The sequence below is a fragment of the Mustela nivalis genome (assembly GCF_964662115.1).
Source record: "Mustela nivalis genome assembly, chromosome: 3".
NCBI lineage: Eukaryota > Metazoa > Chordata > Mammalia > Carnivora > Mustelidae > Mustela > Mustela nivalis.
This window is the reverse complement of record NC_139022.1, coordinates 146,689,756-146,714,359: the sequence shown is the minus strand read 5'-3', so window position 1 is coordinate 146,714,359 and position 24,604 is coordinate 146,689,756. Positions and strand designations below refer to the sequence as shown.

The 24,604-nt window shown below is 43.3% G+C and overlaps 1 protein-coding gene across 2 annotated transcripts; it reads right to left on the bottom strand.

The window, feature by feature from the left end:
- Positions 1–1,217: 1,217 nt before the first annotated feature.
- CCL28 (C-C motif chemokine ligand 28) lies at positions 1,218–24,604 on the bottom strand. 2 transcript variants are annotated; one of them, XM_082724190.1, is made up of 4 exons: positions 23,408–23,545; positions 13,481–13,613; positions 4,928–5,054; positions 1,218–1,963 (listed from the first exon to the last, which is right to left on the bottom strand). In XM_082724190.1, exons 2-4 carry the CDS (start codon positions 13,539–13,541, stop codon positions 1,771–1,773), a joined length of 381 nt encoding a protein of 126 aa, XP_082580316.1. In that variant the 5' UTR covers positions 13,542–13,613; positions 23,408–23,545; the 3' UTR covers positions 1,218–1,770. The 2 variants fall into 2 exon arrangements, with proteins under 2 accessions (XP_082580316.1, XP_082580315.1); XM_082724189.1 differs by lacking the exon at positions 13,481–13,613 and having other exon boundaries at positions 23,408–24,604.

The following is a 24,604-nucleotide window of genomic DNA, read 5'->3' as shown; positions in this document are numbered from 1 at the left end:
ACCTTTTAGGCCCAGAGCTAGGGCTGCCAGAACTGGGAAAGGTCTGGGGACCTGGATACAAAGCTTGTCTCTGCCACTTCATGGGCAGGTCATCTTACCTCTATGAGCTTCAGATTTCCTCATCCATAAAGTAGAAATATCAGCACAAAGTTCACAGGACTGTTGATGAGAATAAAAAATCACATGCTGGGGCGCCTGGGTGGCTCAGTAGGTTAAAGCCTCTGCCTTCCGCTCAGGTCATGATCCCAGGGTCCTGGGATCGAGCCCCACATCGAGCCCTGCATCGGTCTCTCTGCTCAGCGGGGAGCCTGCTTCCTCCTCTCTCTCTCTGCCTCTCTGCCTACTTGTGATTTCTGTCAAATACATAAATAAAATCTTTTTTAAAAATCACTTTAAAAAAAATCACATGCTAACTTACTGTCCATGAGGGGAACTAAATAAAGGCCATTCAATGATATTTTAACCTACTGGAGGCTTAGCTCTTCCATGTGACCTTAGGTCTTACTCTGCATCTGGAAGCTTCTGTGGACCACAAGGAGGCCAAAAGACAAGCCACACAACAGGATCCACCCACAAGGTGTGGGAAAGATGGGCCAGGAGTTAAGAATGTAAGGTCCTTGTTAGGAGAGTGTAAGCTCATCCCACACGGCATCCAACTCTGGATCCCTCCCTCGTACACTAAGAACTCACTGTGGGGGCCAGAGGGCTCCCTGAGCAAAGCAGACTTTTTTTTTTCCTAGTATCAGAGTTTCTTGATCCAGCAACGGTAGTTACTTAAACTAGATGTGATATTAAAGTGATATGCACAATGAATTCTGGAACACTGAAAAGAAATAAAAAAGAAAAAAAATAAAGTGATATACAGCTAAGACTTTTCTATGCAGAAAATAGACACCAGTGTTTACAAACTCTAAGTAATACAGTAAGAAATACACAAATTCACATAGCGTTCTTATCAAAACTGCTCCACCTGAAAGCAGTCATTAGGAAACAGGCAAATCCAGAATGTGGGACAGATTCTGCCCCAGACTCTCTTTTTATAAAAAGTCTGTGCCGTGGGAAGAAAGAAAAGAAAAAAAGCAGGAGATTTTCTTAGAATAAAAGTTGCTAATGTAATGTAACAATTAATTGCAGTATGTGAACCTTGATTGATTAAAAAACTATACAAAAATTATACTCTGGAAATAGTTGGGGAAAAATTAAATGTAAAATATATATATATTTTGTATATATATGTTTATTTATAAAACTGATAGTGTGATTATATACAAAAGGTCTTTATTCTTGGGGAATGTCGAGTTGTAACATAAAAAAAAGTATCACAACATCTGCAACTTATTGTCAAATGGTTTAGCAAAAAAATGTATTTATATATAAAATGTTTTATACACACATGCACTCAAAGAGAGAAAATAAATGTGGCAAAATATTAACAATCATTAGTCTACGTGAAAGGTACATAAGTGTTCATTGTCAAAAATCTTTCAACTTCTCTGTAGGTTTGCAAACCTTCATTATGAAAAAGTTGGAGAGATTAGATCTGTATGCTGCTCTTAAAATAGGATATGAAGAGAAGTACTATCTTTTCATTTCATTTTCAGATGAGCATATTATTGGCTACGTTTGCATCCTGCATAATTGTTCCTTTAAAACGTATAGTTTGTTTTGCCCTGTTGACTCCCAATAAGGAACTTTCACGAGAGAAATTTACAAGCAACCATGGCCAAGTCCAGTTGAGGAACTGTCTGTGTAGGTTCATCTGCAAACGCCTTAATAAGGAGTTTTATGGCCGTGGATTTCTGGTTTCCCCTGATGGGCTCCTTTACTTTTCCTCTGGCCAGCGTGTTTCTTCTTGTGGCAGATGTTGCCTTTGGCGTTTTTCTTGGCTGCTTGTTCTTTTAACCACTGCTTAATAACAGGACTGTGCGGGCTGACACAGATTCTTCTGCGCCTGACGTGAAGGCTGCCATGGAGGGAAGATAAACAAAGTCACTGAAGGAAAGGCCAAGTAAAAACTTAGTGACTCAGACACAATTCCCAATGAGAGACACGAGACTGGAATTCTTAAGCCGCGGAGCCCACGAGGTTGAATCCTCACTTCCCCGTGGCCGGAGATTCCTCAGACACAGCATGAGAAGGAGGAGGAACGGCGTCTGGGTGGCTCAGTCAGTTAAGCATCTGCCTTCAGCTCAGGTCATGATCTCAGGGTCCTGGGCTGAGCCTGCTTCTCCCTCTCCCTCTGCCTCTGCCTGCCCCCCTGCTTGTGCTCTCTCACTCTCTGTCAAATAAATAAATAAAATCTTTAAAAAAAAAAGTGGGAGGGAGGAGGGAAGGAATGAGGGAAAGGAGAGAAACCAAGGGAAAATAATGGTATTTCCTGACCCAGAGCTTCGCCCAACAAACCCAACTCACACCTCACAGCCCATCTCATACATCTCTCCTCCACACAGTTTTCCTGGATTGTCTCAGCTAAATGCCCTGTTTTCCCTTTGAGGCTCTCAGCATGACCTCTCCTCTGGGACTTAGCTTATCCTGTCTTTTGTATGACTTTTTGTTTCAAACCTCCTTGTCCCGGGGTGTGATGCTCCTTGAAGGAGGAATAGTCTGGAATTGTCTTGAAAAAAGCCCTTGTTCAGAGTAGGAATTCTGTAATTAGTTATAGACATGAAGTGAAAATTGTTCAAAATAAAAACAGTCTGGTTTTGTTTTTACCAAAACAGTCATCTAAAATATTCTAGGTGTTTGGTAACATTTTAATATACTATGGATTCAAACCCCTTCTCAAATGTTTTCATGTTTTAAATTTTCTTTCACCTTGGGGTGAGAAAACCATAAAGCAGCACCCACAATTTCTAGGAACTGGAAGAATTTCTTGTTACAAAAGATACTGTGACTTTTAATTTGCCCCCAGGTGCCATCCCGCTCTTACTAAATGTCACGATGCTGCTGGCTCTCCACAGACATTCGGTATCCGGATAAAACAAAGCTCCTGCCTGTTACTGGGGAAAAAAACCAGAAGGATACAGAGTAGGTTGCCATTTTTTCCAGATGACCCAAGAGGAATCATTCGCTAATGTGGGGACTCTTGGAATGAAGGGGAAACCTGGGGAAGACCTCAGTGAGCTTAGGCATAATAAAGCCAGCAGGTGGAATGTTAATTTGAAAGAAGTAAGGCTTCTTGAGAGGAGGACAATGCATTCTCGGAGTGTATTAGGCTGAGAAGTCTCCCAAAGGGACGCTGGTTGGTTTGCCGATGGCTGTTAGAGGAGGGCACCCAGCCGTAGTGCTTAGAGGAGGAGGAAACAAAAAGGAGTTGAAGCTCCTATCATTCCCAAAAGCCAGCAAGAACCTGAGCAGACACCCAGGGGAGAAGCGCTCCACTGACATTCAGTTAAGCAGAGTTCACAGCCCCGACCTGAAGGAACTCTATCAATGAACATCTTACAAACTCTTCCTCTGAAATTTTAAGAATCTTGTCTTGGAGCCGTGTTTCTCAAAGTTGGGTGATAGCTGGATTCCTCTGAGAGGGAACAAAATATATCTTAGATCTCAGAGAACGGTCTGCAAGACTCAGGGAACACAGTCCTGGAGACTCTAGGAGGGCAGAATCCCTTAGGTTACCGCTTCATCCCCCAGCGCAAGTCGAGGATAGAACGGTGCTTGGTACAGAAACGTTAATCAATAACTATTTGTTGAACTCACTGAATAAATAAAGAGGCTTCTCAGGGACTCGGGAACTCAGGCATAAGCACTGGGCTTATCTGTAGCCCCAAGAAGGGGATACCCAGGGGCTCATTAGCATCTCCCCAGTGGCATTAAAACCAGCACACCAGGGAGATGCCAGATACACTGTCCCCATGATCTGAAGGTGCCAGATACAATGAAGTTTGGGGAGAGCGTTTTATGGTGGGTCCCATCATCACTTCTGAGAGATCTCTGAAGTATATGGAGCTCTGAACAAGACCTGGTTCACAGCCCATCTCTGCCACTCTCTAGCTGTGCGTCACCAGATTAACTATATACTCATTGGGCACAGCTTTATCTTGTGTGACATGGGGATAATTTATGCCTTTCCTCACAGCATTGTTGTCAGAATCCAGATTTGCTACGTACCAATGAATTTCAGATTTTAAAGTTTCTAGGGGGACATGAAGAACACAGAAATCTAAAGGTTTTTTTTTCTTTAAAGGTTTTGTTTATTTGAGAGAGAGCCTGAGCTGGGGGAGGGGCAGAGGGAGAAGTAGACTCCCTGCTGAGCAGGGAGCCCAGTGTGGGACTTGGTCCCAGGACCCCCAGGATCACGATCTGAGTCAAAGGCAGATGCTCAACCAACTGTGCCACCCAGGTGCTCCAGAAATCGAAAGTGTTTGATAACCGAGCCAGAGGTAAGCTTGGAAAAGGTTCACCAGAAGACAACAGCCCAGAATCAAGAGTGAAGATGGGCATTTGGGTTTGATTGCATGTGACAGATACAGACATCTATTTCTGTTTGAACCTTGTATATATTCTTGATGAATTACGGGAGTAAAAAATGACAGCAACCCATAAACTTGCCTGGAAAAAGCTACAGGTAAAGCCACAAAATAGAATAGAGACACCTTCCTTCTGTTTTGCTTTTTCACTCAGAATGTCCCTAGTTTTGTTTTGGAAAGTCACACACACCGTCCAATAACTGAAAGTACTGATCCTGAATTACAGCACAGCAGTGGGGACCGCGGAGGCGAGGCTGGGGCTCTGGACACATCAGTCCTGGGAGACTGTGCTCACCCCGGGGAGCCTGGGGCAAGAATGGTGGAATATTTACTGTCCTCTCCCTCGTCTAAATGATTCTTTTTATGTTGCATATCAGGCAAAGCCTTGCCAACCTACCGCTCATGGGCCAAGAAACGAACCCCAGGTTTAGCCCTCCTGGCTGAAGAGCACTCACATGACAGCGGCCAAGTCACAGTCCCCATCAGCTCTCTGGATACGACACAGATTCACCCTCTCCAGAAGCCTTCGCGAGATATGATGTGAAACCTCAGTGCAACAGCTGGAGGCAATGGGAAGTATGGCTAGAAGAAAAGAAGGAAAATGTTACATCTCACAGTTCATAGGACAAGAGCCTAGACACTCCAGAAACAAATAATCTGGGGCTCCTGGGTGGCTCAGTTGGTGAAGCAACTGCTTTTGGCTCAGGTCATGATCTTGGGGTCCTGGGATCGAGCCCCAAGCTGGGCTCCCTGCTCAGCTAGGAGTCTGCTTGTTCCTCTCCCTCTGCTCCTCCCCAGCTTATGTTATCTCTCAAATAAATAAAATCTTTTTAAAAACCCCAATAATCCAATTTAAAAATGGGCAGAAGACAAGAATGGACATTTCTCCGAAGAATCTAGGTGGCCAACAGATACATGCAAAGATGCTCAACATTACTCATCATCAGGGAAATACTAATCAAAACCGCAATGAGATATCCCCTCACACCTGTTCATAATGGCTAAAATCAACAACACAAGAAAAAACAGGTGTTGGTGAGGATGTGGAGAAAAAGGAACTCTTTTGCCCTGTTGGTGGGAATGAAAACTGGGGCAGCCACTGTGGAAAACAACTCAAAAAGTAAAAAATAGAACTCCCTTATGATCCAGTAATCACTCTGCAGGGTAACAAAAACACTTATTCAAAGGGATTCATGCACACCTATGTTTGTAGCAGCATTATTTACAATAGCCAAACGATGGAAGCTGCCCAAGTGTCCATCAATAGACGAATGGATAAAGAAGATGTGTATTCCACACACAGTAGAATATTACTCAGTTATCAAAAAGAATGAAATACCACAGGATTTCACTCATATGTGGAATTTAAGAAACAAAACAAATGGAAAAGAAAGAAAAGGGAAGGGAAGAAAAGAAAAGAAAAAGAAAGGGACAGAAAGGAAGAAGGAAGGAAGGAAGGAAGGCAAGCCAAGAAACAGACTCTTGACTATAGAGAACAAACCAATGGTTACCAGAGGGGAGGTGGGTGGGGGACAGGTTAACAGGTGATGGGGATGAAGGAGGGCACTTGTGATGAGCACTGGGTGTTGTATGGAAGTGCTGAATCACTTATTATACACATTGGAACTATACTGGAATTTAAAAACAAAAACAACAATAAAACTAATGGCCTCTCTTCCTTTTTCACTTTACATTTAAATTCAACTAATTAACATACAGTAAGTATATTATTAGTTACAGAGGTAGAGGTCACTGATTCATCAGTTGTATAGAACACCCAGGGCTCATTATATCATGTCTGGCTCTCAGATTCCAGAGAAACAGAATGCCAATTCACTCAAGCAAGGGGAAGACACTTACTGACGGTTTTGTGAATGCAAATCTGGGACAGGACATGTTCCTTCCTTCCAGAACTTACATTGTATTTGGGGAAGATAAAACATTAAGTATAGGCAAAGACACAAAACCAGGGAAGAGATGAAAAATAGCTCCAGACAACAATGCTAGTAGATTGAAGACTGACTTGATTAGAGATGAAAGAAGTGAGTGTCCCCCCCAGTTGAGAAGAGAAGGACCACATGGGCCCCTGGAGCAGGTTTAGGTTTCCTACCAAGGAAGGACTTGGATGAATCTTTAAGGATTTGGACGGGTGGAGAAAAATGAAGACAACTTGTCAAGACTAAAGGAAGTATGTGGTCAAGAATTCTGAGACAGGAATGCCCAAATGCATTGAGGGCATGGAGAAAAATCAACCACTTCATCTGAATTGAGTAGTTAGGAAGGTGAGTGATGGAAGATATGGTTCAAAAGATAGACAGAGATCACACTACTGAGGCCCTGAATGTATGTCTAAGGAGGACACATTTGGAACTAAATGTTTAGGATACAATCCTCCTGGCCCACTCCACTGTACTTCTGGAATTCTGTCCTTCCAAAAGGCTCCCACAAGTCTTAAAGACAGGTACATGGCTGTTCACTAGAGCAAAACATTAGAGCCCACCTAAATGTTTACCAATAGAATAGTAGATCCAAATGGGGAAAAGGATGACATATTTATGTATATATACACTAAAGTAAATGAATGTGGAATTTAAGAAACATAATTTATTGTTTAATTATAAGAAACACAATTTACTGTTAAGTGAGAAAAGCAATTTTCAGTCCAAGAAATGTAAATGATCCCACTTGTATAAAAAGAATGTGTCAGATACACAGAGGGAAAAATTACGGAAATATATACACCCAAATTTATAAGCAAGGACTATTTCTAGAGAGGGGGCAAATTTTCAACAAGCATGCAATATTTTTGAGTAGGAAAGTCAGGGTTGGCATCAGAGGACATGAAGTTGGACTCAATTTTAAAAGACGAGTAAAAATTCACCTGATTGAGAGGAAATGGAACATTCCAAAGAGAAGGAACGGCATGTCCAGAACACCAGGGTATAAGAGAAAGAATGCTCAGTTGTCTATTTAGTGTCTGAGTCAAACTCCTAGAAGAACCTGGTGTCTTAGAGCAGGCAAGTATTCTCTGGCAAGATTCCTGTCAACAATGAGGCAAAAACCTCCGTGCTGACTTCGGGTCTTCTCCAGAGCCTTGGAAAAATGCCTTGAGTCTCAGAGAAAATGCCCGAGTCTCAGAGCCTCAAGAAGGATCTGTAAAAAATTAGCTGGAGCTCTTTCCCTCCAAAAAGAAAGACTTTTACCTTCTTCTCCTGTGCCATCATGGGTCCTGAATAGCCCAATGCTGCCATATTTAGAATAGAATCTCAGCTTGAGATATAGATCAGTATCAACTTAGCATCAGCTCAATACATGTATTTTTAATTCTTGGGAAATTAAAATATATATAAAATCCCCATATACACACACACACACACAAATAAAATATATATATAATCCCCCTATATATTAATTATATTTACATAAATCCATTTACCAAAAAAAGAATGTCTTCAATAACTTTTATTTTTTAAATTCCTTTAAAGATTTATTTATTTGAAAGAGAGAGAAAGAGAGCACATACACACAAGCAGACAGAGGGGCAAAGGGAAAAGGAGAGGGGAATCAGATTCTGCACTGAGCTCAGAGTCCGACTCAGCGCTTGGCTTGATTCCCGGATCCTGAGATCATGACCTGCGCCAAAAACCAAGAGACCAGCATTCAACTACTGAGTCACCCAGGTGCCCCTAGATTATTTTTATTTTTATTTTTATTTTTTTAAGATTTTATTTCTTTGAGAGAGAGAGAAAGAGCGCGCGCACGCACAAGCCAGGGGGAGGAGAAGCAGGGAGAGAAGCAGACCTCTTGCTGAGTAGGGAGCCTCATGGGGGGACTTGATCCCAGGATCCAGGGATCATGACCTAAGCCAAAACAGATGTGTAACCAACTGAGTCACCCAGGTGCTGCTCAATAACCCTTAAACCGCTAATTTAAATTAATATAGTTGAAACGTATGCGTGTAAGTGATTAAGAGTGTTAATGGTCCTGCTCAGTCTCACTTCTGTTTTAATTTAGCTGTCATGCAAGTCTGCAGGAGTCCAAACAAGGAAAATGTTACCCTTCCCACTGCAAGCTGTGTCATGCCTCAAGGATCCACCTCTTTGCTCTCAATCTAGACCCAGTAAGGAGCTTTTCATTTTGTTATGCATGTGATGAATGTGCAGAGAGGAACACCCAAGCACTGAACAACCAGATTCACTGGACTAGGAAAAGCAAACATGTACTGAGTGTCCACGTTGTGCCAAGTCCTGAATCCTGCATTAAAAGAAACGTTGAAATAAACAAGGCATAGTTTCTGTCCTTGTGATAGTTTAGAGTCCAGTGGGAGGCAGGGAGGTAAATAAATAATCACAACACAGCAAAACACGTTAACAGACTGATGGTCAAAGTGGAACGGGCTTACAGGGGGAAAGAAGCCAGATTTGAAAGGCCACATAACTGTATGATTCCATTTATAGGAAATGTCAGGATGGGCAAATCCACACAGAAAGTAGATTAGTTATTGCCAGGGTGGGGGTAGGCGGAATTGGGGAGTGACTGTTAACTGGAGAGTAGTGATGGTCGTACAAATCTCTGAATATACTAAAAACCACTGAATTACACACTTTAAAATGGTGAATTTTGTGGTATGTGAATTGTATTTCCATTTTTTAAGTGCTATCAGAGAACAGAACATTGGTTGTCCTTACATATATTAATGCATTCATTTCCTAAGACCAATTACTTCTTTAGCAATGCTGTGCTGCCTTTTCTCCAAGTCAAACTATTTTAATATCCCAAGCGAAGTTTTGGGTTTATTCATGTATCCATCCATTCACTCATCATCTTACTATGTAAGGATTACTATGTGAATTCTTACAGAGTGAGCGCTTGCGCGCTCTCTCTCTCTCTCTCTATATATATATTCTTATAAATTCGTACATAGTGAATCACTATGCTAGACCCTGGGAGTAGAGAGATGAAGAGTTTCCAGCCTCAGAGAGCTAATATTCAGATCACTGCTATTAGTTTTGACCCAAGCAGCTGTAAAATATGAAATGGACTTTCAGAAGCATTGTGGGAATTAAGAATCATAGGCAAGCCCGTGTGGTTCGGAATTTGAGTTATCTGAGTGGTGACATCAATTCAAGGAATAGTTTTAAGCCAGAAAAGCACCCAGGACCTTTATGCACTTACTAAGCTGGATTACATTTCTTATTTATCAAGGTAGGACAGTCACACCTGGAGATCACATAAACTACACTGGATTAACTATGGAAAGATAAGAGGCAGGCCAGATTTACTGCGTGTTGGCAGAACTGACTGGTGCCCTCCAGAGGCAGTCGGAAATATAAAACACCAAGAGAGATGGAATCCTTTGAAGAATGTTCAGAAGGCCAGGCAACTAAGACCCTTATCTTAGGCCAGGGCAATGTTAAGATTCTTCTGGAGAACACAGCCCCCTACAGGTTTTTGTATTCGGCCTCCTGCCAGAATATTTCCATTTCAAAGAGTGGATAGGAATTTCCTCTATCTCGATGATCTGGAATTTCCAGATAGGAGAGATTTAGAAATGACAGTAAGGTTGAAAAAAGGGATAGGGTGACCTTTCTTCCATATTTAAATAGCTTTAATTCAATTGATACAGTTACTCGGTTGGAAAAGCAAGCTGAGAAGAGATTAGAAAGCTAAGCCTTCCCAAAACACCACGCTGGTCCACTGCTGCATAAAGCAAAAAATCCCATGGTAAAGAACCTGCTTTTGTTCCCAAACCAGACTTTACACAGACCTGTCTCAGGGAGTAGGGGTTCCCTGAGGGAAACATGGGAAGAAAATTTTTGCAAGAAAGAAGAAAGAAAGAAGTCTTGCCGAGTGGGCTCAATAAAACCACAGGGTCCAGAAGCATGAATGAGCAATGGTCTCGGGTTTACTGTGAGGCTTGTTCCACTCCCCTCCACCCCCTTTCCTGACTGCCCCAGACATGCCCCTTTGCTTTGGAAAGGTCACTCTACAATGTGTTGGCCCCACCTGGGAATCTCTCTGGAAAAGTGACTTACAAGAACAGCAGATACACTTCCCTGCTGGCCTGAGGTCATTCCTCTGGGGAAAGGGGACAACCGCCAGGGGGGACAGCAGCTGTCCAACAGGGGCAGCATAAACCTGCAGGTAGGGGCACTGGTTACTCGAGAACTCAGCCTCCCGAACATATTGTTACAGGATTTCATTTTCCTTCACTGCCCACAGTTCTTGGTCACGCTGCTTCGAAGAATGAAGAGGTAGACCAGATGAAGAGCAGTGGGCAGCAAAGCAGTTTATTGAGTGATCGTACAAAGCTCCCCAAGAGAGAGGAGACCCGAGAGGGTTGCCACCAGAGTTTCTAAGTTTAGGGGTTCTTACAGGCTTGTTGGTGGGCTGTTGTAATCTGATTTACCCTCCACACACGTGCCATCTAATCAGCTCTTTGTCATCTCTCTATCACATGGGAAAGGGGGGAAGGCTCCTTCCAGGGTAGTGTAAAATCCTTTTCAGAGTGGTTTCCTCTTAGGGTGGGGGCCCCTTGTCCCTGCCTATCTGCCTTCTAACTATCCTTCATCACGATCAGACCACCACCTCAGACTCCTAGAGGGAAAGGACCCTTCTCTATGACCCACAATTTGAGAATTATCAAGAATATCTGTATTGGGGATCCTGGGAAAACACCTATAATGACTGACTAGGGAAGGCCAGGACTCAGAACATCATAATTTCTATTCACTGGCCAGTGAAGCCCGGACCATACAGTCTCCATGGGTAGCATCTGATTGTGTGTATTCAGTGAACTGAAGTCAATGTTTGAATTTTTTTTTTCCTTTTTTAAAGAGAGAGAGCATGAGCGAGGTGGGTGGGAGCAGAGGGAGAGGGAGAGAGGACATCTTAAGCCCATTCCATGCTCAGTGCAGAGCCAGATGCAGGGCTCCATCTCACCACCTTGAGATTATGACCTGAGCCAAAATCAAGAATCAAATGTTTAACTGACTGAGCCACCCATGCACCCCTGTATCATCTTTCAAATATCTTGTAGACTGTTCTGATCTTTGCCCCGTTACTAAAGACAATCTGCAACTGTCACTACATAAGAAGTGAGAAAACAAAGTAGGAGGAAAACACTTCTGACAGAAGGCAGAATGTGGCAAGGGTTCTATGAGAAAGAATGAGTGTCTGGAACATTAAGAGGCAGAAGAGATAAATTATAGCAGGGATCCACGTACGTCTTCATCAAAGAGGTGGAATTTGAGCTGGGAACCTGGAAGATGGAGTGTTTGAATAGGGCCATAAATGTGGATGAGAATGGATACAAAGGCACAAAAGTGGGAAAAGACAGAATTTATGCACATTTTGTGGGGATTATAGAATATTATGAGTCTCAGTTGTAAGAGGAAGATGCAAAAAGTGGGTTGGGACCACAATACCTTATACCTTCTGCCAAAAACACAAGCTCAGTAACATCTATGGAAATATTTCTAACATCATGATTTACTTAAACAATTTTCTGTAGAAATCTAAGTGTGGGGCGCCTGGGTGGCTCAGTGGGTTAAGCCTCTGCCTTCGGTTCAGGTCATGGTCTCAGGGTCCTGGGATCGAGTCCTGCATCAGGCTCTCTGCTCAGCGGGGAGCCTGCTTCCGGCCCCCCCCCCCCGCCTGCCTCTCTGCCTACTTGTAATCTCTCTGTCAAATAAATAAATAAAATCTAAAAAAAGGGGGGGGGGGAACTCAACTTTAAAAAAACAGCAATGCAAAAAGGGCATTCTAAATTTCCTACAAGCAGGAGATAAAACTCCCAAGTAAAAGGCGCCCTCCTCCCACTTGGAGGAAGGGACATTTTCATCACCAGAGGGCGGCACTTCACCCCTCTCAGCGTAGTGAGATGGTGTTACCTCACTCCAGAGGGAAGCCAAGGCCCAGGGAAATCTGTACAAACCAACCCTGTTAAACTAACCCTTATCGCCCTGGTCACTTTCATGATTAACGGCCCTAGGCCATGTCCCATCGTCTTGTTACTTTTTCACAATTTATCACTCCGTCTAACTTTGTAATTGCTGACTCAACCTGCTCCTTTGGATCTTCATTTCCTTACGAAGGCTCCCATGCCACCTAAAACTACATAGATTTGTAGGCTTTCCCCCTTTTAATGTCTTGTTTAGGGGCCACAGTCAAGAACCTAGAAAGGAAGGAAGAAAAGGGTTTTTTCCTCCCCTACATCACAAAGTTGCATTAGCATTATCTGCAGTTGGGGCTTGCTTTTTTTTTTTTTTTTTTTTTTTTTGTAATTCTTAACAGTGTTTGCAGAGAAAGTTCCTGTGCAAAGTAACCACTTAAAGTCTGGGTCCAGATAATATACAAACTATTTATAAACTTACAAATGTAATTTGTTTTGAAACTAAAAACTTCGATTCATAGGTTAAGGGGGAAAAAAATCACCCAATATTTAATTTGAAAGGTGGAAGTACTACTTATTACAAAGGGTGAGATATAAACTTAGCTTAAGTTCATTTATTTAAAACACAAGCATGAAATATAAACGTTCTACCCAAGAACCTGCAAAAGAAAAATCAGGAAACTAAACCAAACCAAAGGTGGGGGAAAAGACAAAAGCACGACGTCGCGGCGCTTTACTGCTGTCGCGCTCCCGTGTCTGCGGTCATGGCGGCCGTGAAGGAGGAGAGGCTGGGAGCGGGAAACTTGGTGCTGGAACCCGAGCCCAAGCCGGAGCCCAGGGAAGAGAGCCTGCAACGGGAAGCAGGCGGCGTTTCCCTTGATACACTAGGGCCACGTCCCGCCGCTCTTCCGGCCTCTGCGCGTGCGCAACGGGCCTGCCCCCCGCCTGGCGAAGTCCCGCGGCTTTTCTGTGAGCCCGTGAGTGGCGCGCGGCGCACGGAGAGGACGTTGACTAAGAGACCGCCCAGGCGGACTGAGGAATACGCCCAGGGGAGGGGCCCCGGTCGCCCGCGGCGCTTGCCACTTCCGGGAAGGCCAGGAGGAAGTGCACGCACCTGCTCTGCGTGGCGTGGGGCTTCCCCAGGCCGCTCCCGAGTCCAGCCTCTGCGCGGGCATCCTAGGGACAGCGCGGACCGGTCCGCCAGGGCTGAACACGGCCTGGCTTCCTGCCGCCTGCCCGTCATAGAGCTGCGGGGAGAATTTAGTTTTTTGATTGATCAGTGTCCGATGCGACTGTATTAAAAATCTAACACTATTGTCGAGATTATGTCAGATTTTTTTGGTTAAGATTTTGCAGTTTATCACTTGGGGTTATATTTTCTGAGGCACACAGCCGGGATCGGAGTGAGGCACTAGCCTCGGGGGCAGTTTTTTTTGTTTTGTTTTGTTTTTTTTTAAGATTTATTTAAGAGAGAGACAGCACCTGAGAGAGAGCTTGAGCGGGCTAGAGGAAAGAGGGAGAAGCCGACTCCCCGCTGAGCAGGAGAGCATTGGCGGGACCCCAGGACCCCAGGATCCTGACCTGAACCGAAGGCAGATGACCAACGGAGCCACCCAGGTGCACCAGGCGCAAACTATAAATGAGTGCCCCCAAAACTCAGTAATTGAGATTAAATAATATTTTTAGACAATTTTTTTAAAAATAAAAGTTTATACAAAAAAAGTATTTGATGAGGGGCGCCTGGGTGGCTCAGTGAGTTAAAGCCTCTGCCTTCCCCTCTGGTCATAATCCCACCGTCCTCGGATCAAGCCTCAATCAAGCCTCGCATTGGGCTCTCTGCTCAGCAGGGAGCCTGCTTCCCGCCACCCACCCCTGCCTGCCTCTCTGCCTACCTGTGATCTCTGTCTGTCAAATAAAATCTTAAAAAAAAAAACCTCAAAAAAAAATGTCTTTGATGAATAAAATACAGTGGACCCTTGAACAACATGGGTTTAGACTGTGTGGGTCCACTTGTAAGGGATTTCTTTTTGATAAATACAGTGCCCTACATGTATTTTCCTCATTTTAATATTTTCTTTATCTTACTTTAAGAACATAGTATATAATACACATAACATACAAAATATGTATCAGCTGTGTATGTTATTGGTAAAGCTTTCATTCAATGGTAGACTCCTAGTAAAGTTTTGGGGAGTCGAGTGAGGTGGGGATTTTCCACTAGGGTGTGGTGACGTGGGGGCCCTAACCCTGGGATGTTCAGGGATCAACCTTACTACAATTTTAAATAAAAACGAAACTGGACCCTGCACTTGCATGACAGTCTTATATGTACCTTCTTGGTGAACTGATACTTTTTTTATTCTCCTGTAACATTCCTTTAGTCCTGTTGAAAGTTTTTGCCTAAATTATGCTTTTCTGATATTAATGTTGTGACACTAACCTTGTGGTTAAATTTACTTATTCACCTTATTTTGTGTTTTCTTTTTATCATTTTCCCCATTTCCTTCATTGGACTGATAAGTTTTCTACATTTCCTTTATTTTATTTTATTTTTTACTGAAAATTTAGCCTGGATTATGTCCAGGAAGAACTCCCTTGGAAAAATAGCAACACCATCTCACAAACGTTTTTGAGTCTGAATCATTTGAGTAAATTTATCATTTTACTAACGAAAGTGATTGCGAGGTCAATAAAATTCCATAAGCATTTGTGGAGTGCCTACCTTGTGTCTCTCATTGTTCTAGGCACTAAATACACAAAAAGTAGTCAAAGTATCTGCCCTCAGGATGCTTCCAATGGCAGATGTTTGTCTAACATTATCTTTCTGGTCCTCCTGGCTGCGTGTAACATTGGAACCCATTCCTTCCTGGGAATTTTCTATATCCCTGGTTGACACTAATCTCTCCTAATATTCTTAATACTGAGAAATTCTCTGCTCTTGAACTCCTCCTCTTTTGCCCTCTCCTCAATAGTTAGCGCTCCTCAAAGTTCCACCTTGACCTTCCACTCTTCTTTCCACTCACATCTTCTCATACTTTGAATTACCACCTGTGTCAGTAACTTGAACATATCTTTGTCTACTCTAGCCTCTACCCCAATAATCCTGACATATTCCACAGGCTCCCCAAACTTAACTGGAGGCATTATTTCTTACCACTGAAAAATCTGTTCCTTTCCTTTTCTCATCTCATTGAATGGTCATTTACAGCTACCCAGAAACCCATGTGTCATTCCATCCTCCTTCTGTACTCCCCACAGCCAGTCAAACTCCTGTACGTTTTACTCTAACATTTCTCAGATTTGTCTCCCCCCTTTCCACCCCTGTTAACCAATGACCAAGTTCAAGATGTCATTAGTTATCTCCTTTTTCCTAGTCTTGTTGTTTTCTTATGTGAATCTCTGGACCCACAACATCCTGTGCTTTCCTGTCATTGCCATATATAAAATTAAGAGTTTATGACTGTGTCTTTAGACTGTGAGCACCCACAGTATATATTTGTACCACACCACCTAGCACAGTACCTGGTATTCATGCTAAATAAATGTCTCCTAAGTGGAACTAAGCTCTCTGTCTTAATTTCATTGTATCTTTTTTTAAATGATTTTATTTATTTATTTGACAGGCAGAGATCACAACTAGGCAGAGAGGCAGACAGATAGAGAGAGGTGGAAGCAGGCTCCCCGCTGAGCAGAGAGCCCAATGCGGGGCTCGATCCCAGGACCGAAAGCAGAGACCTTAACCCACTGAGCCACCCAGGCACCCCAATTTCATTGTATCTTGTTTTAAGCCTTTTAATACTATTAAAATAATTTTCCTTTTTTAAGGAGATAAGATTATCTGTATTTGATCAAGGTCTTATGTCCCAAATGTCCTTAAATTACACATGCTTTTCAGAAACATTATCCCTCCACTGTCACTCAAGGATTAGGGATCAACTAAATATGATAAATCATTTGTCCATTACATTTGATAATTTAAAGATACTAGTATCTCATTTAAAGTATTACTGTTTGAGAAAGACCATTATTATATGATCTCTCTGATAGAAGGAATTTGAGAGGCAGGGTGAGGGGGTCGTGGGGGAAGCAAGGGAAAACATGAAACAAGATGAGACAGGGGAGGGAGACAAACCACAAGAGACTCTTAATCTCAGGAAACAAACTGAGGGTTGCTGGGGTTGCGGGGAGAGGGATAGGTTGTCTGGGGGATGGAAATTAGGGAGGGTATGTGCTATGGTGAATGCTGTGAATTGTGTAAGACTGATGATTCGCAGACCTGTACCCCTGAAGCAAATAATACATTATATGTTAATTTAAAAAAAGTATGACTGTTTATCTCATTAATTAAAGTGTTATTGAGTCTGTTGGATTGGGTTTTGTCACTGTAATATTTCCAGTATTGTCAGAGAGTTGGGTGGGCCATTTCCCAAATATGTCTGTCCATGATTTGGTTCTGCCTGTGATCCAATTTTGTAAGAAGGCTTTAAAAATTTCCTGCTCAATATCTGTTAAGAGGAACGCTAAAATACTACACATCAAATTTGTGATATAAAAAGTAGATTCTGGGTTTCAAGGAAAGGATCCTGTTATTATAGAATGAGGAACCAGCTTCCTCTCTTACTTAGATGTATTATATAGTCTCTGGCCTCTCAAAGTGTGATTCCCAGAGCTGTAGCAATGACATCACTCTAGAGCTTATTAGAAATGCAGTTTGAAAAACACTGGTATAAAGAACACAGTAAAATAGAAACAAAGCAAAGGTTTATGCTATTACTGGAGAAAGGATTCCCAGGGTAAAGAACAAAACAATAAGAAAGATTCACTTGCCAGCTGTCAGTATCTCAAATTTGTGAGTGCCATTTAAGAAGGCCAATATGTAAATAAACAAGGTCTTGAATGTGTTTGGTTAAGGATACATTTCCCTATTCTAGTGGACTTCACCCATTATGGAGCTACATCACATTGTAGATGCCTACAAAGGAAGGTGTCCACTGCTAACATCAAGGAAGCAGGAAGGACTCACCAAGCATTGATGCATGAAATTGCTATGCCTGAATAATATCCTCCCAGATCCTTTTTGGAATGATGGGGTAATGTTTGGGTAGCGGAGAGAGAATGAGGCTTTTTCCTTTACCTAAATATGAAGCCATTTGGTCATTAGTACTTCTCACAGCATGGACACTTGGAGTGATTGGGAGATAGTCCTGAAGGGCATGGGGATAATTTTGAGCCAGAGCGACATGCTAAAAGTCATTACTGCACAGTAGTTAAGTGTATGGAGACAAACAACCAGATTCACTTACTAGCTCATGTTGGATGAGTTACTTAGTTCTCTGTCAGTTTCTCCATCTGTCCTATGGGGGGGTGATAGCACCCACCTCACAGGAGTGTTAAGAGCGTTGCATGGGTTGATATACTTAAGTGTTTAGAACAAAGTGACAAATGTTAAACACTAAATAATTAGAAACAAGGGGCACCTGGGTGGCTCAGTCAGTGAAGCGTCTGCCTTCAGCTCAGGTGATGATCTCAAGGTCCTAGGATCTAACCCGCATTGGGCTCCTTGCTCATCAGGGAGCCTGCTTCTCCCTTTCCCTCTGTCTGCTGCTCCCCCTGCTTGTGCACTCGCGCGCTCTCTCTCTCTCTCTCTGTCAAATAAGCAAATAAAATCTTTAAAATAATAATAATAATTAGAAACAAAACTGCATTGCCTGCTCCATAGTGGGTATCCAGTGTCAATATTAAGCCTTTGTGAAATGTGCCCATTGTCCATTTCCTCTCAGCTTCAAATTCATCCTTAATTGCCAATTCTGTGCAATTAACGTGAGCCCTTTAAATGTTTTACCTTCACCAGCTGGCCTGACATTAAACTCCGTCATGGAGGACCCCGGAACGGCATTGCTGCAAGCAGGGGTTCTCCTTCCAAGCCGCAGGTGCTCCTCCTGGGTGGGCTCACGCCGGCCCCACCCCATGGGCTGCAGCTCCTCTGGCGGGGGCGGGGGGGGCGGGGGCGGGCTGGTAGCTTAAGAAAGCTAGCCGCACCCGCTCAGGCGGTCTGGTGGCACAGTGTCTCCAGTGGGACATTTCCTTGCGAAGAACGATCTCAGCTGGGTGGGGTAGGGGGAGGACCGGATCTCTTCCTCCAAAACTCCACTTCGGCCCTCCCAATATCAGCCCTATCCATCCCCGTACTCTTTAGAGCTCTGTGTGCCTCCTTCTAGCCCATCTCTTGGTATAGTTCATCCTTTGGTACATTAATTTTTCCCTGTTCAAATTTTTGTCAGGTTTCTGTCTCTTAATAAGACTCTCGCTGATAATGAATGAATAAATGGAACTTCAATATTTCAAACTATTCCCAGAACTTTGTATGTTGTTTTTAAGATGAGTGACCCAAATTTTTAAGAAATGGCTAATGTGTTAAATAGTTATACTCTTATCTATGATTAATTAAATGAAGGGGTGCCTGGGTGGCTCAGTTATTTAAGCATCTCCCTTCTGCTCAGGTCATGTTCCCAGGACACTGGGATAGATCCTGGCATTGGGCTCCTTGTTGGGGTGGGGGTGGGGGGTCTTGCTTCTCCCTCTCTGCTGCTCTCCCTGCTTGTACTCTCTCTCTCTCCCTCTCAAATGAATAAATAAAAATCTTTTTAAAAATTAAATGAAAAAAAATAGTAGGTACTATGTAAATAGTTGTTCTTTTTATGTTTCTAAAAATCTGTATGCATATTTGTAAATGCACAGAGAGATTTCTGGAAGGATACACAAAACCCAGAGGGGTTATTACCTCTGGATAGAGGAGAGGGATGAAAAAAATGGGGAAGGATACTTTCATATTTTTGATGCTATATTTTCTATTTTAAAAGTTTATACCGAGTATGTGTTACTTTTATAATTTTAGGAATTAAATTCTTTGATTTGTGTGACTTGTCATAATTTTAATTTAAAAAGTTGGTGATAAAATATGGTGAGAGGAAAGGGAAGGAAACTATTACTTTTTTTTTTAAAGAGATTTCATTTATTCATTTATTTGACAAAGAGAGCATGCACAGCAGGGGGAGCTGCAGAGGGAGAGGGAGAAGCAAACCCCACCCTGAGCAGGGAGGCTCATGTTGGGCTCCATCCCAGGATCCCAGGACCCCAGGATTATGACCTGAGCCAAAGGCAGAGGCTCAACTAACTGAGCACCCTGAAAACTGACTTTTATTCAGCACCTCCTCTATGCCAAATACTTTCCTTATGTAATCTCATTTAATGATGAGAATAACTAGGTAAGAGAGACATTATTGTTCCTGTTTTACTACTAAGAAAACGGGCTCAGAGCAATTAAGCAATTTCTCAAGTCCATGTATTTGGAATTTTGACCTGGCCTTTTGGATTCCAAAGTGACTCTTCCAGTCTGGCCAATATTTCTCAAACTGGGTTTCATAGGAGGGGGCCTCTGGGTGTGTAGCAGGGAAAGAAACACTTCTCGTTCTGAACGTGGTAATATATGCACATAAAACTCAAAATTTGCATCTTAAGAATCAGTGTTATATTCATGTTTGGAATGATGATGTTAGTTTTGACCAAACATTAACTATTAATTTAAATTATTATTATTATATCAAAATATTCTTGGCTTTGTAGTTGTGTTTTTATTTAAATTTTAAATTTATTTGGGGGTTTATATCTGGTTTCATGTTTATATATCAAGTAACATGGTAAAATAATTTAAGGGTCATCACTGAGAGTAAAAAAGAATGTTTTCCTTTAAAGGGGCCTGTATACGACTCTGATTGGAGAAGATTGCTATTATGTCATTCATTATGACATAGAAAGGACATTTAAAAACACCCTGGGGGTTTTATTTTTGGGTTCCTGGGTAGCTCAATCAGTTGAGTTGCTGATTCTGGGCTTTGGCTGAGGTCATGATCACTGAGTCCTGGGAGAGAGCCCTAGTTGGGCCTCCCTGCTCAGCGGGGAGTCTGCTTCTCCCTCTCCCTCTGCTCCTCCCCACTGCTCATTCTCTCTCTCTCTCTCTCTCTTGAATAAATAAATTAAACTTTAAAAAAGGATGCCAGCAGCAAGTCCCTAGCAAGTATCCGCATAAGGAAGGGCCATTCTCCTCTGAGAAAACAGGCTGTCAGAAAGAAGAGGTCAATTTGGGTTCTGAAGAAAAATCCGCCACCTTGAGTCTGCTGGACACAAGCGGAGCCTTAGTCTCAATGTACAGTCAAAACTCCAGACCCAAAAAGCCCTAGATTGCGGCTTCAAAGAATCTGGCTCAGGGCCACTGAGGGTGGATGATAGACATTTTTATGGACTCAGTATTGAGTTCTGGGAGCCAGCAACCACGTCAGCAGCTAGAGGGCTTGCCCTCCTACCTTTGGGTGGAATCCAAGCCTTTTAATTTCAAGCAAGTCAACTGCTTCCTGATATATGCATAACACTCAGGGAATGCCAATTACTGAGCCATAACATTGAAATGGTCATTTACAGGCAACATTAAGATAATGGAACGGTTGATTCCCTGTAAGAACAAAATGTATTTCTCCAAGTCTCAGACTGGCACAGGTCACTTCCTGATCCCCAGCCACAGCCTGTGACAGTTGCCAAAGCTGTCTGCTCCCCCTTCCCTGCCCTGCTCAGTTCTCCCCCATCCCCACCTCCCCTTCCTCTCTTGCCTTCCCCCTCCCAGGCCAGAAGCCCTTGGACCCTCCCCCAGGATACGTGGGACATGGAGGTACTCAGTGGATGTCTTTTATGGAAAGCCCTTCATTGGTTGCCACTCTCCGTTCCACAGCTGCTCTCAGGGATGGCTCATTTTTAAATGGCAGAGGGTTGGTGCTTCGCAGACAACGTGATTTTTCCGGTGGCCCAAACTGCCTTTGGAAGAAAGTCCTGGGAATAATCCAGATCACCGGGGTCTCCTCGGGGTCTCCTCCCTTTCTCTTTCTTTCTTACCCTCAACAACTCTGCCATTTTCAAACATCTCTGTGTTTTGTGGTCCCACCCTCTCTGTCAGGACTCCATCCACAAAAAGCTTGGTCCTGTGTCCAACAGGGGGGTCCCTTACTACCCCTGCCCCTCTGCCTGTCCTCCTTTCCTGGGGTGGGGGGTGGGGGGGTGCTGCTCTTGCTGAGGGAACAGTTGGAAACAGGAAGCTGACGGAAGAAATATACACTTTTACTTCAAAGTTTTATGTGTGGGAAAAAAAAAAGATTTGCATTGCCAACTAAGAATAAGGCCTTATCAGGTAAGCCTTTGAGAGACAGTGAAAGTAAATCCTAAAATTTGCATGGTGCATTTTTCTGAAAAAAATTTACAGAAACATATAAAATGACACACTGTGTCTTTGTCTTGATATGACAGATTCATAGAAAGGAAGAAGAGGGGTGCCTGGGTGGCTCAGTGGGTTAAGCCTCTGCCTTCTGCTCAAGTCATGATCTCAGGGTCTTGGGATCAAACCCCGCATCCCGCTCTCTGCTCAGCGGGGAGCCCGCTTCCCCCTCTCTCTCTGCCTGCTTGTGATCTCTCTCTCTCATTCTGTCAAATAAATAAATAAAATCTTAAAAAAAATAAATGAAGAAGAGATCACACAGATTTTTTTCTGTACTCAGTCATATAACCCAGTACACAGGGGTCCTGTGCTGGGGCCTCTGAACAAAGGCCTGTAGGAACCAGGCAGTTAAGAGGATGAGAGCCAACTTCAGAGAAGGACAGAGACTGGTCTGCCCCAGCCAGTTCTTGCCAGGGGACTTGGAACCATTGTTGCCAGCTGTGATTTTTCAAGAGAAGTTTTAAAATCCAATTTGTATGTCTGTATGAGAATGTGTATATGAAATCTCTGTTTTTATTTTTTATTTTTTGAAATCTCTGTTTTTAAATGTTGGTTTAATGTTTTCCAAAGCAGACCAAACAAAATTTACACTTCACCTCTGTTCTGGATTTAGAGAATCTATTCAGAATAAAGGGGATAAGAATCAAATCAGTGAAATAATACGTTCTTATGTTTAGGTTTTCCTAAGTACAGTAGAAGACATTGCTTCTGGTCCAAATGCAGTTATAATCTCCATATGTAAGTTAGCAATTCACAATTTAAGTTCCCTTTGATATGATTTGTATGGTTCAATCTTCTTTCTCCTTTATCCTTTTTTTGTTTTTGTTAAAGACCCACTTTTTTTTTTTTTTAAGATTTTGTTTATTTATTTATTGGAGAGAGAGAGAGACAGAGATAGCATGAGAGAGCAGAAGCAGGAAGGAGAGGGAACAGCAGGCTCCTTGCTGAGCAGGGAGCCCAACGTGGGTCTCGATCCCAGGACCCTGGAATCATGACCTGGGCCGAAGGAAGATGCTTAACCAACTTAACCAACCACCCTAGAGAGAGAGAAACTGGTGGGGGGCGGGGTGTGTGCAGAGGGAGAAGAAGAGAAGCAAACTCCCGGCTGAGCACAGAGCCTTAAGCAGGGCTCAATCCCATGACCCCAAGACCCCCAAAGACCATGACCTGAGCTGAAATCAAGAGTCAGAGGCTTAACCAACTGAGTCACCCAGGTGCCCCTCTTCTGTATCCCTTTTTCAATGTCAGATTGAAGTTTTGGTTTTCAGCATCCACTGGGCTGACTTTGCTGCTCACCAAACCCCTAACTGAGAAAGGTCAAGTCTGTCTTTCCTGTCAGAACATGCACACTTGTATCCAGTGTAGCAGGCTAGGGTGAGGGGGGAGACAGATGAATAATAGGGGCTTTCCTCCAACCTCTACCTGGGGATTTTCTAAGACACTGTTGTCAGAAAAGGAAACACAGCTCAGAGTCGCTGTGAGGAAGAATCTCATCCTTCATGTGGCAAATTACTACCATTCCCGTTCAAATGAGGTTTCTTCCTTCTTGAAGGTCGAGAACTTAAACCTATGCCACTCTCTTGTACGTAATTGGAAATTCCTGCCGGAGAAGATCGAACTTCGTGCCCCACATTGCCGCCAGCCCCTCACTCCTTCCAGCTCCATCTTGGGAAGCAGTACCCCCTCTTTCCCCTGGAGGCTTCGAGAGACAGCACCCCCACTCACCTTCTGAGTTGGGAAGGGCCACACAGGCGGCCAAGACCATGAGAGCGAGTCCTGTCTGCTGCATTCCTGCCTGACTCCCCAGCCCGGGCTGCGCTGCGGGTGAGGCTAGAGGATCAGGAAACGGGGCTGGAGGTGGCCTTGGGAGCAGAACGTGTGGAGGAAAAGGAAGCCAGGAAGCCCCGCCTCCGGAGGTGCTGGGGTACCTACTTCTCATGTTTCTTTCCTTGAGACCAGGTTCGTTCTTAAGACCCGACCTGTCTGGTCTGGTGAGGTCATCCTGGTCAGACTCCTGGGGGTCCGGCAATGTCAGCGGGGATCTGGCAGTGGGTGAGGCCATTGTGAGTTGGGGGTGTGCATCAGAATTACATGGGAACCATTAAAAAATAGTGATCTACTTGAATTCCTCCCCAAACCTATAAATCAGTATTGGAGGTGGGGGGGGGGGCATCATTTGAGTTCTTTGGAAGCTCCATAGGTGATTCTGATGGACACCTCTATCGAGAACCATGGCCTAAAGGAATCTGAGTGTTTTAAGTAGCTTGGTGAAACTAAGAGTTTCTGGTTTCGGGGACAAGGGTGACAAGTCATAAAAAAACATTATCTGGTGGAAAGATATGGAAAAATTCACCCTCGCTCTGGTCTTGGTTTACAGCCAAATTATTTCCAGTGGAGCTGTTAGTCTATTTAGGAGGAAAGTAAGACAGGTAGAAAGGCTTCTTCCCTCTAGGCTTGCCTGGTAGAAAAGAGAGGTCCAGAGCAGGTGTGAGCAGGAATAAGGAGGTGTGAGTTCTAGTCCAACTTTGTTGCTAATCAGCTTTGAGAATAAGACCATAGGGTAGGGTGAGGATAATTGGATTCTAATCCTGCCTTTTTTACTAACTGGTTGCATAACCTCTGAGTATGTACTTAACTTTTCTGTAAATAAGGAGTCAGCCTGGACAATCTCCAAAATCCTGCTATACTTCCTCTATAATTGCTGTGTTTCGTGCAGTAGGCTTTGTTAACGTGTGGCCCCTGGACATTTGAAATGTGCCAGTCCAAATTCAGATGCACTATGAGCACAAAATACACACCAGATTTCAAAGACTTAGCACAAAAACTGTGAAATACTTCATTAATTTTCATATTGATTACATGCTGAAATGTAATTGGGTATAAATGTATTTGGGTGTATTGAGTAGAATAAAATACTACTAA